The sequence below is a fragment of the Filobasidium floriforme genome, assembly GCF_021052385.1.
Source record: "Filobasidium floriforme strain CBS 6241 chromosome Unknown HD553scaffold_26, whole genome shotgun sequence".
NCBI classification, from domain to species: domain Eukaryota; kingdom Fungi; phylum Basidiomycota; class Tremellomycetes; order Filobasidiales; family Filobasidiaceae; genus Filobasidium; species Filobasidium floriforme.
In genome coordinates this window covers 151,089-164,034 of record NW_025763647.1, presented here as the reverse complement: position 1 = coordinate 164,034, position 12,946 = coordinate 151,089, and the positions used below count along the sequence as shown (strand labels likewise).

The following is a 12,946-nucleotide window of genomic DNA, read 5'->3' as shown; positions in this document are numbered from 1 at the left end:
TGGACACCTTCGAATAAAGGCCCGAGAATCTCTGATTTCCAACAAATCATGTTAACCGGATATGGATATGAGGTCGTGAAATCGTCATCTCGTCATTGGCAGGTCGATTCGGCGTTGCAATGGCATCCTTACAAGAATATTCGTGATGTACCCGGTCGTTACCCCATTCAGTGTGACTAGTCTATCCATGTCCTGAATACTGCTTTTTGTCATGAATCACATCCGGACGTATCTGAAGTTGGCCCAAAATCGAGCGAACAAAGTCAGGACATGCAGGAGAAAGATCTGAAACAGCGGTACTCACGTCGCATCCACCTGCTTTATGTTAGGCAAAGCCAAAATGACCTTGCGCCTGTATCCCGTTCGGTCCTTGAGTTGACAAGGGTTCCCTTCCAAGTACACGGTCTCTAGGTTGGGCAGTACAGCCAACTGGCTATCCAGATCATGGAGGTCCGGGATCTTGTTGTAGCTTGCCTGTGTTCCGTCATATCAAGACCAGGCAACTCATCAGCAAAGAGGTTACTAGATGACCTGCTCGCTTCTAAGTGCACCCACCCAGAATTCCTCGAGATTCGTAAGGTGTGCGATATTCTCGATCTTCTCAATCATATTGTTTCCAATATCTAGCACTCGGAGTTTCTCCTGCTCACAGCGCATACGTCAGTATCAGTACCCATATAATCGGTGAATGCGTCATGTCAGGTGGAGGGCACGCTCACGTTCTTCTCCAGCCCTTCAAGCTTGGTCAATCCATTATGGCTCAGGTAAAGCTCCTCCAGCGAAACCAAACCTTCGAGATTCTCCATCTTGGTGATACGATTAGACTGGATCGAAAGGATCTTGAGGTTGCTGAAAGTGCTCAAGTTCTGGTCGAGTCATGTAGACATAGGTATATCAGAACTTCTTGGTTGCTAACCATTATGAGGTTAGACCGAACATGGTGCTCACCTCAAAAGCCCTGATTTTGTTCTTTCCCAACCACAGCTCTTCTAGCAGAGTCAATTTCTCTAGGTTCTCGATTTTCTGGCAGTCATTTCCGTTTGGACGTCAGACACCCGACTAGCTGACCCGACCGTTTGTATACACTCAACAACTCACTCGGAGTCTGTTCCCACCCAGCTCGAGGCTCTTCATCGACCCAGCCGCCCAGTCAAGCTCGCCTTCCCCTACCTCTGCAATCTTGTTCTGCACGAGGTAGAGCGTGCCAACTTGTTTCTTGCTGGGCAGGTTAGGTACATGTCGGATGTTGTTGAATGATAGATCGAGCGTTCTGTTTAGCAATATGCTTTTCGAGATCAGTATATGCATCAAAGGGGTTGAACCTGGAGGTCGATTCACGTACGTGATATTAGGGCATCCAGCGATCTCGTCATCGTGCACTCGGGATCCTAATCTGTTGTCGTAAAAGTCCAACTCCTTCAAAGCTTCCAGTCCTTCAAAAGCCTCGGAAGGCAGTGGGGATGTGAGGTTGTTCTGTCGGAGACATAGCCGGTTGAGGTGTTTCCCGAAACGAGGAAAGTGTAGCTGAGTGAGTTGTTCGCTGATGATCTTCAGGTGTTGCAGGTGCAGGTCCTGAAAGCGTTTGAGAAGGGTCAGCAGGCTGTTTCTACAGGATCGATGTGTAGTATAGCAAAGTATTCTTCTCACATCGGTTTCGTCAGGGTATTCCTTCAAGAAATCTGGGTCGCTCGCATCTCCAGCGGTATCATCATCGTCCCGACCAACGAGGTCCGCGTCATCCTCGTCATCCGACAATTCTACAATTTGAGTCTCTCCCAGTCTGGCTTTGAGCTTGGGCTTTGTTGAGGATGGCGTCGCAGGCGTCTCCTCTGCGTTATCCTCAACCGGCCTGATGCTTGCTCTAAAGAAGATCAAGGGGAATTAGTAAGGTTACTACGCATACGAGAGGGCGATATTATACTCGCTCTTCTTTCGACATCTTTGGTTGGCAGACGTCTGTCTAGCTCAGATCCTATCGAAAGGTAGTATCTATGTCCTGTTCGCAAGAGGTGAGTAATTGCCCAGTTGCCCAGTTGCAGTTGATGAACAGGTCGAGGGGTTGTCAAAGGCAACAAAGTCGTTCCCCACCGATCCCCGCGCCAAGGTCGCCGAAGCTGCGCTGCTGCTAAGTTAGCTGGTTGAGGTTACATCTACCTACCTTACCTCTTACACTTTGCCCATCTATTAAACAACTGGAAACCGCCAAGACTTAATATATACGCTGTAGATGAGGAGATCTCAAACGTCTTCTCCAGCTCCGCAGACCCGGGGTCTCTCCCTAGCGGATTGGGAAGCCGCCGCACCGTTGGATGAGCTCGAGATCACCAGTGTCGGTATCGTCCGGGAAGCGTGCAATGTTCGCCCATTGCCAGAAAAGGTTGGTAACAATGAACATGATGATATGAGGACGTTCTCTGACCGAAAAACTTGTGGGATCAGTACTCGAATAATGCTGAAGCCGGACCCAGTCGCCCTGCCACTCCCGCTATGTCGGCATCGGCGGTGTTCAAGAAGGGACAACCCAACTCTCTGCTTCAATCTGCTTTAGGGATCTCTCGACCCCCTTCCGGCCAAGGAATTCCCCGTAATGCCTCATCGATGTCTCTATCCAAGCAATCCTACGTAACGCCGGCGGTGGTCTCGAGCGCCCAACAGTTTCACGAGCACTTCTCGCACTTGACATCCTCCCTGCTGCACTCGCAAGATTCGGCTTACAGGACCCATCTCGAGGAAGTCAAGGCGTATGGCGACGCTTGCCGGATAGTGGGGGAAGACCTGCAACAGTCGGAGGAAATCGTGGATGCCATGATAGGTTGCCTCAAATGGGTCGAGGAGCGCGGAGAAAGCCTCAGGATCGCAGGGGAGACCTTGATGCAGGAAGAGGTGTGTCTTCCAGGTTCTACCACTGTGCGGCCGATGCTGATACACCAAGTGACTGCCTTCTCAGTCTCAACTCAACCTACAAACGACCCATCTCTCATCTCGCCTGTCTTACTTTACCTTTTTGGAACAAGCTCAAAGAATGCTCAATAACCCCGGTGACGAGCTCGTCCTTAGCGATGGGTTCCTCGGAATGGTCGAAAGACTAGACAGCTGTTTGACCTATCTCAAGACCCATGTGAGTGGCTATTGTAACGTTGCTTGTTTCCATCCGGCGGCTGACACCCTCACAATCTTCACAGAGAGACTTCAGGGATGCCGAGATCTATCTGATTCGATATCAGCAATGCATGACTAGGAGTATGACCCTGATCAAGCTCTATGTCGTCAACGCTCTCCGTTCACTGGGACAAGAGGTTCAAAAACGTATCACCGATACGAAGGTACGTAGTAACCTGCTTCTCACTGCGATGCCGACCTTGATCGTTCCTCGTTTTCATCACAGTATCCCATCTCCGAAACTGCGGCCATCGCCCTCTTGTACACCAAATTCACCTCGTTCGCCTTTCCATTGCGACCCCTGTTGGCTGAGCTCGAACTCCGAGCGGCAGAAAACCCCACGGAGTTGGGATCCCTGTTGGACGATTGTCATAGCGCTTGGATTTCGGTGCGGAAGAGCTTGATCAGCCCACGGGTGGAGAGAGAGGTCAAGAGGATGGAACCTGCCACGGCGGGGATCATAGATCTGGTATGTAAGATACTGCACGGCAGTCGTGGTGGTTGGTGGACCGAGCTGAACTTTCGTCTTTCGGTAACAGACTCGGTCTGGTTGCGGATACCTGAAGAGTATTTGCTCTGATGAATACAATCTTTACAAGCAATTCTTCCAGACAGGGGAGAAGCTGGTATAGTAAGGGTTGGACCAAGCCGCCTATGACTAGAGCAGTCTGGCTGACTGTTGTTTGCATACAGTACCTTCCTGGAGGGACTTTGTGATCATCTCTACGATCACTTGCGACCAAGGATTCTGCATGAGATGGACTTGCCCACGCTGTGCGATGTCTGCACAGTCTTACAGGGTCTTATGATAGCCGACTTTGGTGACGACGACGTGGAGCCCACCACGCTAGCAACGCCTGATGCAGCGCCAGGTCCAGGATCGTCATATTTCCCCAAATTCGGATCCCCCGCTGGCAACGATTTGACCCTTCAGCGGTACATCTCCTATGAACCCGAATCCAACATTCAGCCTCATCGACCGAGTGAAACCTTCCATGCCGGGAAGCTGCTCGATATGGTCCTTCGCGATGTTCAGACGAGGATGATCTTCCGGAGCCAGGCTATCCTGCGAAGCGACGTTGGCTCTTATGCTCCACGTGAAGACGATCTCGACTATCCTGCCAAGCTCAGAAACGGTATGTCTTTCATCTGCGCTTCAGAGTGCTGTTTAAACTTGTATTAACTTCAGGTCATTTTCGATAGCTTCGCAACATCTAGTCAAGGACAGGCAGACGTTTGCTGTATCACTCGATGACGATGACGAGGACAATCCCGCATTCCTGCAGATGCCTGAGAAGGAAACGCAGGAGACATGGTATCCTTCTCTCCGCTCGACATTATGGGTATTGTCGCTTGTGCATACATATGTAGAGGTAAGAGCCGTTTTCCTTCTTTCCATTGCTTGTTCAGTCGAGCTGAGCTGTTCTATAGAACAACATCTTCGAAGATCTCGCCGAGGAAGCCATCTCTACATGCAGGCAATCTCTCCTGAAAGCTGCACAAATCTTTGCCTCGCGGAAAAAGGATGCCGAGCTTGACGCCCAACTATTTCTAATCCGGCACCTGCTCATCTTGAAGGAAATGACGGCTAGTGTAGATATAGTAAGCCGGTCTCGAGCGGGACTGAGCAATGGGGGCGTCTATGGTGAGTTACTGCCCGGCCGTAATGCAAGTCCAGGCTACCAATACTAAGTGATGTTTCTAGCTACATTGAGTGCCCTATTGGCTGGAGCTTTGAACCTGGTAGGAGTAGGAGGTTTGTTGGGTCTCAAATCTGAACCCGCCTCCAGGATGGCAGCAACCGCCAAGCATGTGAGTGAAGGAAACATGATCCATATATATATAAGGGGTACTGATGACTAGGAGAGTTGTAGGATGTGGATCGCGAGCTCAAGCGGGTATGCGAGGAAGCGATCGGCCAATGTGCCGACAAGGCGACTGTGTCGATACGGACATGGCTCGACCGGTGCACAAAGTATTTGTCACAAAAATCGTCTCGAGGGCAAGCGGCAGACCTGACATCGCAGGACTGGGCGACCCCAGAAAAGGTCAAGGCAGCGCATGATGCTTTCCGGGACAACGCAGAGGTCAATATTGCAGGATGGATTGCAAGCTTAGTCATCTATCTGCAGGACGAGGCCACAGTGCGGGTCTTGATACCGCCCATGCAGAACAATGTCATGGACACTTACAAAACCTTTTTCGACGTCGTCCGAGCAGAGTACGATCACGACGTCGTTTCATCGCTCATGACACCTCCTGCCATGCTCAGTATGTTGAAGCGCTTGGAAAATGACGCGTTGAAGGCAAGATCGTAATAGAAGGCACGAGATTGTACGATGGCATATTACATATTACAGCTGATATGATGCAACAAGATCCCGGATACAGCTCAGTCATAACCTTTACCGCTTCGCTTCTTGCCCTCCTTGATCTTGAAGTGCTTCTTTCCCTTCCTGGTCGGTAACACCACGGGATTGATGAGCGACTGATCGATGGGAAGACCGTCTGGCCCGATACGATGAGCGTGCGGATATATCATCGTCCGTGAGTAGCCTCCCTCTTGCCCGAGCCCTGGTGCACCTTTGGCGACCGGTCTTGGCAAAGGGCCGGCCTCGCTAAAGAATGTGTTCTCCAGATCCTTCGACTTGGAAGCAGCAGACCGTCCGGGCGCAGAGGCAGCGTTCTGTCGGATAGACTTGGCGGTCGCTTGACGCTCTCGAGCCTGCTGTTTAGCATCCTCCGTAGCATCGGGCTCACTCGGGCCAACGAATGTATCGGCACCCTTTGCTACTCGAGTAACGGGCGCCTTTTTCTTTCCAAGGCGGATATCTTCCTCTTGCTTTTCGATCATCTTAGCCCGACTATCCTCCATGTAGGTATCGGCGTCGATACCGGGTGGAGGATGGCAGAAGACAAGCTTGGCGCTAACATAGTCCTTGAGGACATATCTCGCAGCGCGAGACGTATCAGGCATACCGAACGAAGCTCGCGTGAGACCTCTTGCGACTGATCAAATCGGGAACGGCGATGAGCATCCGTGCTATTTTTTTAGTATAACATTGGCCAGAACTTACTAGCATAACCCGACAAGAAGTCTTCCCAATGTACGAGACCGGTACCACCATCCTCGATATCCTTGACTTCAATTCGGATGGCATAGGTTCCCTCCAAGACTTCCCGAGGCACTCGTCGACAGATGAGCTCTATTGGCGCACTGTATTCCCTCATCTGGTCGATGGACAAGACACCATCACAGACCATGTCGGCCTCGGTGTGGACGAATTGCGGGAAGACCAGACCGGGACAATCACACAAGGTGACCTTGTTGGAGAAGGGCAAGGTCTGGAAATGTTTCGTCTTTCCAGGCGTGGCGGATACGCTGACCTTCTTGGATCCAAGCAGAGCATTGATGGTCGACGATTTACCGACGTTGGGGTATCCAACTAGTCCAACAGTCAACTTGTCGGGCGTAGGGTTGTGTTCGGTGGCGAACTCGGATAGAGATGGAGCAACACGCTCGAAGAGTTCTTCTAGCTCGAGAACCGTCAGAACCCGGGTTCGAGGATCATGGTCGACCTCGTCATCGAAAATGCCCTTCATGGCATGGTTCTCTGCGAGCTGATCATATTCGGGGGTATCGACGCTGAGCTTCTGCTCCATCTCCTTCCTGAGCGCTTGAGTCTCAGCCGTCTCTCCGTCTTGTCCCTTGAGCATGGATTCGGCCAAAGCGCTCTGTACCTCTGGACTCTCGTCATCCTCATCCTCAATATCGTCCTCGTCCTCGAAATCTTCGTCATCCTCGTCGTCAACCTGAGCCATATCGTTCTTCCCCTCCTCCTCATCTTCCTCTTCCTCTTCGGAGTCCGTGTCTGAGTCCATGTGCTCTGCGGCATACTGATCTTCGGCAAACTTGATCTCCTCCTCCTCGCCCATCTGCCTCCTTCGCTGTTTATCAGCCTGTTCTTGAGCGGCAGTGGCATTGAAAGCGGAAAAGAAGGCGTATTGGATGTTCTGAGCATCAAAGTAATCCGCCCAAGCTTGTCTAACGAGGGAGTGCGTAGAAAACAGGTTAGCATGGCGAACGAGCTGAGATGGACCTTGAAGCGGGAACATACCGTTGCTTTTTGGTCAACAGATCCGACTTGTTGATCAACAGCAAGCTCTTCCTGACGCCCCTCTTCTGCTTGTTCCCCATACCGATCCCGACTTCGGAAACGTACTTCTCCAGATCCTCGCACCGGAAAGTGACCGGATTACGACCATCGACGATCTGAACGATCAGATGCGATCGCTCGATGACTCGCCACAACTGACGCCAGACTTGCAGGTTTCGCTCGAAGGGGGTCAGCAGCAAGCTGTGTTGCTCTGCGACTCTACATGCAGGGGACATGACATTACACTAGTTAGTTGATCTCTGGACATGATGTGATGACATTCAAGGGTCCTTCAGGTCGACTCACTCGGCAAGGCCTCTTCTCCATTGCAAAAAGCTATCTCTCTCGTTCTTCTCAAGCTCGGCCCGAGTTGTCGTCTCGTCCCATGCAGATCGTCGAGGCACTCGCAATGCGCCCCTCTGCTCGTTTTGCTTCTTGGAGATCGCTTGCGATTCTTGGGCGCTCAAGAGGTAAGGGTTCTTCGAGTTGGGGATGGAAGGGGTCGATATGACTTTGACATTGGTCCTCTCTGCAAGAAACCGACGAGAAAGTTAGCAAGCAAAGTTTGATTCTGGAAAGCTTGGCCGGGATAACGGACCAGCGGTGAAATCGGTGTCGGCCAAGGCCGCGCTGTTCAGAAACTCTTCGAGATCTCCTTCATGGGTGACCGAACGGAGGTTCTCGGATTCTTGCGTAAATCTGACAGTGTTAGGATCTCTCCTGAGATCTTTTGCCTTTCGATTGATGATCGATTTTCCGAGACCATGGTTCTGACCGGTCGTACGTTTTGTAGGCTAGATAGATAGCAAATCTCGCCCCATTAGCAACAAGCGGAGCTTGTGACACCAGTCAACCGATTCCACCCACCATTTCAGACTGTCTATCTGTGTTTTGATGAAGACTGTACTCCGAATCGTATGTCTAAGAAGGGTGTGAAGCTGTTTCGCCTTCAAGAGCTTGAAGTGATGAGTGATCCTGAGCGGACCTTCAGAGTGCTGATCACTCGAAATCGAAAATATCCAAATTCCCAAAATTACGTAATCCGAGATTTCGAGGCGTTTCAAGAGATCACCCTGAAGTATATCAGACATGGGGACACAGCGTACACTACACGCTTGGTCTCTCAAGAATACATCGGACGTCTTCTACCTCCTGCTCGCCAGTTGAAAGATCCTTCTTTTCTTTCTGTTCCTCGCCGTCTCCCCGGTATACATCGAGTGATCGGATTCCGCCGAATCTGCTTCGTAATCTGGGTCGTCACTCAAGTCTTGATCGATCTCTCCGACAAAAGTCGGATCGTCCAGCAGAGGCACATCATCCATGGGAGACGATTGCGGCCCTCCGAGAACGGCACTGGACCCCTGCGTTGCGTTTTGAGAAGTCGGCTTTACCCTCGAAGACGACGCCGTTGCCGCCGCTGTATCGTTCCTCGCAGCTGTGGAGGAAGGTCCGGGTTCGCCCTGCCCAGGCAGCACGACGCTGGACGGGGTACTCCTCCCAGAAGTGCTCCGCTGCAACTTCCGTTTCGAATTCGATGCTTCGATCGGCTTCTTGCCAGGTGGCCGCGTCGACACCTCTTTCTGCTTTCCAGCTCGTTTCGATTGTGCTGGAGCTTTCAGAGCTGGAGCTGAGGTTGAAGTGGGCAGTTGCTGCTCCTTGTTGTGGAACTTTTTGCTATTACGACCAGAGAGCACGAGCGCAACCCGTCAGCAAAGCGATCAGGGTAGATTTACAGCATTGCGCGAGCTGCATACCCGTAACTCATCAAGAGTTCTTCGCCTAGTCGAATAGCGCGGACTGTTGAGACTTTCGATATCAACGTGTTGCCGAGCGAGAGATTTGACCAGCACCTTCCGACTTACTCGCTCGAATCTCGACTCGATGATTTCCTTGGACGATCTTGACTAAAAATTGTTGATGTGACGACCTGAGTAAGTATGCTCCCTCAAGTCTGCCGCAAACGACTTACTTCGCGGCCCGCAGTTTGCCATTCTCGGGTCATTTGGCTCGTTGATGAACCGGGATGCGTTGCCTCGACGGAAAGAGTCGACGTCCATGATGTTATTGATTCCGAACAAATAATTCACGCCAAGGGGAGACTGGCCGCGGAACCATCACATCGGTGAGATTCCATATCGAAGGGAGATCTCAAATCTCATATCTTACAGATAAGTTCCTGCAGAGCGGTTCCGTCCGTTTAGCTTGATCTCAAGAAGCGTGGTGGTTTGCACTCACTCTCGCTTGGATGACTCGTTGTTGTTCACCATTTCCCCAACGTATTCTATGGCGATGATCGATAAGCTATCTCATAAGCGAAACCCCGATACTCGCTCGCGAGTACTGACCGATGATAAGCGTATTATTGGGTATGTCGACTTTGGCAAAGAGACCATACCCATGGATACTGCTATAATCGACACGTACTGGCTGGAATTCCCCAGACCGCAGGCCGACGTTCCGACATTTACCAGGAAACCAGCGTTGACCTTCGCTCTGCTCGGACACACGTTCCTCTTCTGGTCGAGTGGCCATTTCAACTTCCTCCCTTGCACCGCAGTCACCGCAGCTTTCGGGATCGCACTCTCTACCAGCCCTGAAGCAGGGACATTTGTCGGTCCCGCAAGTCATCCTCTTCTCGGGCAGGCCTGGTGACACGTGATAGGGAGCGCACCTGCAACCCGGGTGGCGACGGCGACCTGTATTAAAAGAGCGCGTCAAAACAGTGTGTTGCCAGGATGAACAGAATCGCTACCGTGACTTACACGTCGGAGGACACCTGCATTCTCGAGTGCAATAATTGTGCTTCCTAAAGCACTCGCAGTTGTCTGTGGTGCACGGGCCTTCATGCGAACAGAGAGCCAAGTCGTTCCTGATATAGTGCGTCAGCGATAATATCGTGTCATACAAGAAGCGCTTGAAGACTCACGGGACCATGTTGTAGTGTTCCTGTTCGAATATAGGAACCGGTTCGTTGGCCGATGCGGGCGTGTTGCTTCTCGATCTCCCTGAAGCATCCCCCGTCAATTGTCTGATCTGCTTCTGGATTTGGCTCGCCCTCTTGGGCAGCATCTTGTCGGGCAACGTGTCCTTGGCCTTGATGTTAGCCGCAGGAACGATGACAGGCTCGACCGCGTTCGAAGCCGAAATTACAGCAGTAGTATTGAACGCGTCGAACAGGCGCTTGACATGGAGGCCGAGCTAAAGACGGACTCAGAAGGTCAGCCTTGAACGGATTGTAAGGGCAGCAACGACCTACTTGTAAGCACGACCACCCACTGCCCTTGGGTCCCTGGGACATAGCAAACAGATCGACCAGATCGCAGACGTATAGTCCTTCACCCCCACCGTCGGGGGGCAGCCCGCTTAAAAAGGTTCGCAATAAATGCTTATCGGCCTCTCTCATCTCCGTACACACGTTGTCGTCGGCCCCGCGCAGCGCAAAGTAGCACTCGTTCGAGCACTTCCGCTCGAGATCTTCGGAGTGAAGCAACGTCTTTGCGTGAGGGGGCACAGTCGATACATCAAGATAAGGGATGACCTCGATGGCTGCATCCCCGACTGTGAGTACGTCGCAGGTTATCAACGTCCGCCTTCCGTATCTGTTGGACCTACAGCGCGACTCGGCAGGACTCACGATGAAACGGACACGCGTACATCCGACAAGACCCGTTGGGACAGAGGAGCTCTTGCTGGTTCCTCATGGTCGAGAACATTTCTTCTTCCTTGTCCCTTTCTTCCGCCAACGTTTCATCCGTCACTTCCGGGCATCGACGGGATTCGATGAACACTGCTTTTAGTTCCCTGACTTGAACATCCGTCCAAGTTGGCCGCGGTCGTCGTCGGTCTCTACGTGTCGAAAACCCGGCAGTCGTAGCTTTGACTCTTTTGCTCGTATGGGAAGAGAGCGCGGCAGAGTCTTGTCGACGGGACAAGCTGCCCGGCAAACCGGTCGCAGACGTGCTCGTTCTCAACGACAGATTGAAGCGACTCGGCTCCGCGCTCAACCGGCTCGGACCCGCTTCGATCCGTTTTGTCGTCGACGCGGCCATCAGAGTCGCCAGGCCTGGCACACCGGAACCCGATACCGCAGCAGTGGTTGGCGTCATCGGGGTTGCACTCCGAGCGACCATGTTGTCAACCTCCCTGACTTCCGGATCCGATGCTGTCGTCGCCGGCGTAATCCCCCCTCCCAGACCTGCCTGGTGCTGTTCCTGCTGCCCTTGCTGTTGAATCTGTTGCTGCTGTTGCAGCGGTGGCGACATTCCATTTTCAACTGATCCCATCTCCTCGATCGCAAGTGGGAACGGAAACAGGTCCCTGAACGCCCGCCATTCTTCTATCTGATCGACCGTTTGAGGCAAGATCCCCGTCGCCTGGATCTGGGGAAGCGAGACGAACTTCGCTAGAGCTGGGTTCTGTTCGCGCCAGCTTTTGAGCCTGGCGAGAACTTCAACGAGGATGACATCGACTGCGAGAAGGCGGACACGAGAACGGAAAAGATGAGAACACATTACAAGCCACGTACATGAGCCACCGGCCCGATCAGAAGAGATACTTACTGTCTGGATCCCGATCTTCGTCGTTCCAAGCATACCTTCTGTCGTACAGGTTTTGCAGACCCTCAATGTTCCATATCGTCCCATCCTCGAATGTAGGTAAGAACGGTAAAACCACTTGTTCGGAGACCCACATGGTCGACGAGATGGGGTTACAAAACTTGTACTGTCTGGCCGGGTGGCAGGGGGGACCGTACAGGTTTAGGTCGACAGGAAGCCTACGGGCGGTAAGCTTGTTCGAAGTGGAGCTCAACCTGGTTTCGGCGCGGGTGTTCCCGGACCCGGTGCTGGTAGCCGGAGAGAAGGCGGTACGGGAAAGGTATTTTCCATGAGAGATGGGTTCCATGAATCCGGGACGATGAAAGACCTTGACTTGTCGGCGACTGCCAAGAAATCTGCTCGCGCTCTTGGGGTCTACCAAGAATACTGTTTTGTTCATGAACGAGGGTGCGAAAGGCTTCGAGTCGATTGGGACCTGAGTGGATCCGCTGGCAGTGGGGCCGGAGATTGAAGGGTTCACAACAGTTCCTCCGATGATGAGGTCTGATGGCGGTACTTCGGGATCGATCCAGAAGGGGCAACTACCTTCATGAGCCGAGACGGGCTTGATGGTTTCAGTCGCCCCCACGTCTTGCATCTCGACATCCTGATCCTCGTCCATCGTGACGTCCTCGTCTTGTTCATCTTCGCGAGCTCGTGCGACCGCGTCCGTCCTTTCCTTCTCCTTGGCCTCCCTGGCCTTCTTCGCTCTGTGCTCCTGAATACATTTCCTCTTCTCTGCCATACCTTTATACCTCTCATTCGACTGCGTGCGAAAGCCTTCCCTGGACGAGATCTCCACGTACTCGGGGTACCGGACGGATCGCGGTTGATGAGGAATGCGACGGTAAAAGTCGAGCCATGTCTCATTGAGCGTGTTCCGAATCTGGGCACGGATCTGGCTGGCGTCCATCGTAACGGGGACAGGAAAGAGTCGATAATGCTCCCAACCTCCCTGGCCTATGTTCTAGACATCGAGCGATGTTGGCGTATGGTCAGCATGCAGCATGGTCAGCATGATTATCGCAGGCCGCA

At 52.4% G+C, this 12,946-nt stretch overlaps 4 protein-coding genes across 4 annotated transcripts; 1 reads left to right on the top strand and 3 right to left on the bottom strand.

Annotated features, from left to right (window-relative positions):
* Window positions 1–135: 135 nt before the first annotated feature.
* HD553DRAFT_137026 (uncharacterized protein) lies at window positions 136–2,404 on the bottom strand. Its single transcript, XM_046176645.1, has 9 exons — window positions 1,926–2,404; window positions 1,648–1,861; window positions 1,343–1,572; window positions 1,099–1,270; window positions 949–1,023; window positions 720–866; window positions 556–642; window positions 305–474; window positions 136–232 (listed from the first exon to the last, which is right to left on the bottom strand). Exons 1-9 carry the CDS (start codon window positions 1,937–1,939, stop codon window positions 217–219), a joined length of 1,125 nt encoding a protein of 374 aa, XP_046033139.1. The 5' UTR covers window positions 1,940–2,404; the 3' UTR covers window positions 136–216.
* HD553DRAFT_318950 (Sec34-like family-domain-containing protein) lies at window positions 2,192–5,526 on the top strand. Its single transcript, XM_046180949.1, has 11 exons — window positions 2,192–2,377; window positions 2,440–2,883; window positions 2,948–3,118; window positions 3,183–3,323; window positions 3,386–3,628; window positions 3,699–3,790; window positions 3,853–4,295; window positions 4,363–4,532; window positions 4,591–4,804; window positions 4,865–4,971; window positions 5,034–5,526. Exons 1-11 carry the CDS (start codon window positions 2,228–2,230, stop codon window positions 5,475–5,477), a joined length of 2,619 nt encoding a protein of 872 aa, XP_046033138.1. The 5' UTR covers window positions 2,192–2,227; the 3' UTR covers window positions 5,478–5,526.
* On the bottom strand, window positions 5,527–8,271 carry HD553DRAFT_289364 (putative GTP-binding protein). Its single transcript, XM_046178320.1, has 6 exons — window positions 8,184–8,271; window positions 7,915–8,110; window positions 7,623–7,845; window positions 7,278–7,535; window positions 6,237–7,204; window positions 5,527–6,168 (listed from the first exon to the last, which is right to left on the bottom strand). The coding sequence occupies exons 1-6, from the start codon at window positions 8,184–8,186 to the stop codon at window positions 5,552–5,554; spliced, it is 2,265 nt and encodes a 754-aa protein (XP_046033137.1). The 5' UTR covers window positions 8,187–8,271; the 3' UTR covers window positions 5,527–5,551.
* A 103-nt stretch (window positions 8,272–8,374) lies between these two features.
* On the bottom strand, window positions 8,375–12,904 carry HD553DRAFT_318946 (uncharacterized protein). Its single transcript, XM_046180948.1, has 12 exons — window positions 11,876–12,904; window positions 10,951–11,784; window positions 10,573–10,874; window positions 10,243–10,514; window positions 10,079–10,185; window positions 9,662–10,012; window positions 9,552–9,597; window positions 9,483–9,492; window positions 9,286–9,415; window positions 9,179–9,220; window positions 9,071–9,113; window positions 8,375–8,990 (listed from the first exon to the last, which is right to left on the bottom strand). Exons 1-12 carry the CDS (start codon window positions 12,822–12,824, stop codon window positions 8,462–8,464), a joined length of 3,615 nt encoding a protein of 1,204 aa, XP_046033136.1. The 5' UTR covers window positions 12,825–12,904; the 3' UTR covers window positions 8,375–8,461.
* Window positions 12,905–12,946: the final 42 nt, after the last annotated feature.

Excerpts from the sequence above, each read along its gene's own strand:
- HD553DRAFT_137026 (XM_046176645.1), bottom strand. Across the intron at positions 867-948 it reads ACAAAATCAGGGCTTTTGAG|AACTTGAGCACTTTCAGCAA; the intron begins GTGAGCACCATG and ends TGACTCGACCAG. Across the intron at positions 475-555 it reads CGAATCTCGAGGAATTCTGG|GCAAGCTACAACAAGATCCC; the intron begins GTGGGTGCACTT and ends GACGGAACACAG.
- HD553DRAFT_318950 (XM_046180949.1), top strand. The coding sequence starts at position 2,228 with ATGAGGAGATCTCAAACGTCTTCTCCAGCTCCGCAGACCCGGGGTCTC. Across the intron at positions 3,629-3,698 it reads CGGCGGGGATCATAGATCTG|ACTCGGTCTGGTTGCGGATA; the intron begins GTATGTAAGATA and ends TTTCGGTAACAG. Across the intron at positions 4,533-4,590 it reads TTGTGCATACATATGTAGAG|AACAACATCTTCGAAGATCT; the intron begins GTAAGAGCCGTT and ends GCTGTTCTATAG.
- HD553DRAFT_289364 (XM_046178320.1), bottom strand. Across the intron at positions 7,846-7,914 it reads CGACACCGATTTCACCGCTG|AGAGGACCAATGTCAAAGTC; the intron begins GTCCGTTATCCC and ends GGTTTCTTGCAG. Across the intron at positions 7,536-7,622 it reads TGGAGAAGAGGCCTTGCCGA|AGTCGCAGAGCAACACAGCT; the intron begins GTGAGTCGACCT and ends CCCTGCATGTAG.
- HD553DRAFT_318946 (XM_046180948.1), bottom strand. The coding sequence starts at position 12,824 with ATGGACGCCAGCCAGATCCGTGCCCAGATTCGGAACACGCTCAATGAG. Across the intron at positions 11,785-11,875 it reads CGAAGATCGGGATCCAGACA|TCGATGTCATCCTCGTTGAA; the intron begins GTAAGTATCTCT and ends GCCTTCTCGCAG. Across the intron at positions 10,186-10,242 it reads GAACACTACAACATGGTCCC|GAACGACTTGGCTCTCTGTT; the intron begins GTGAGTCTTCAA and ends GCACTATATCAG.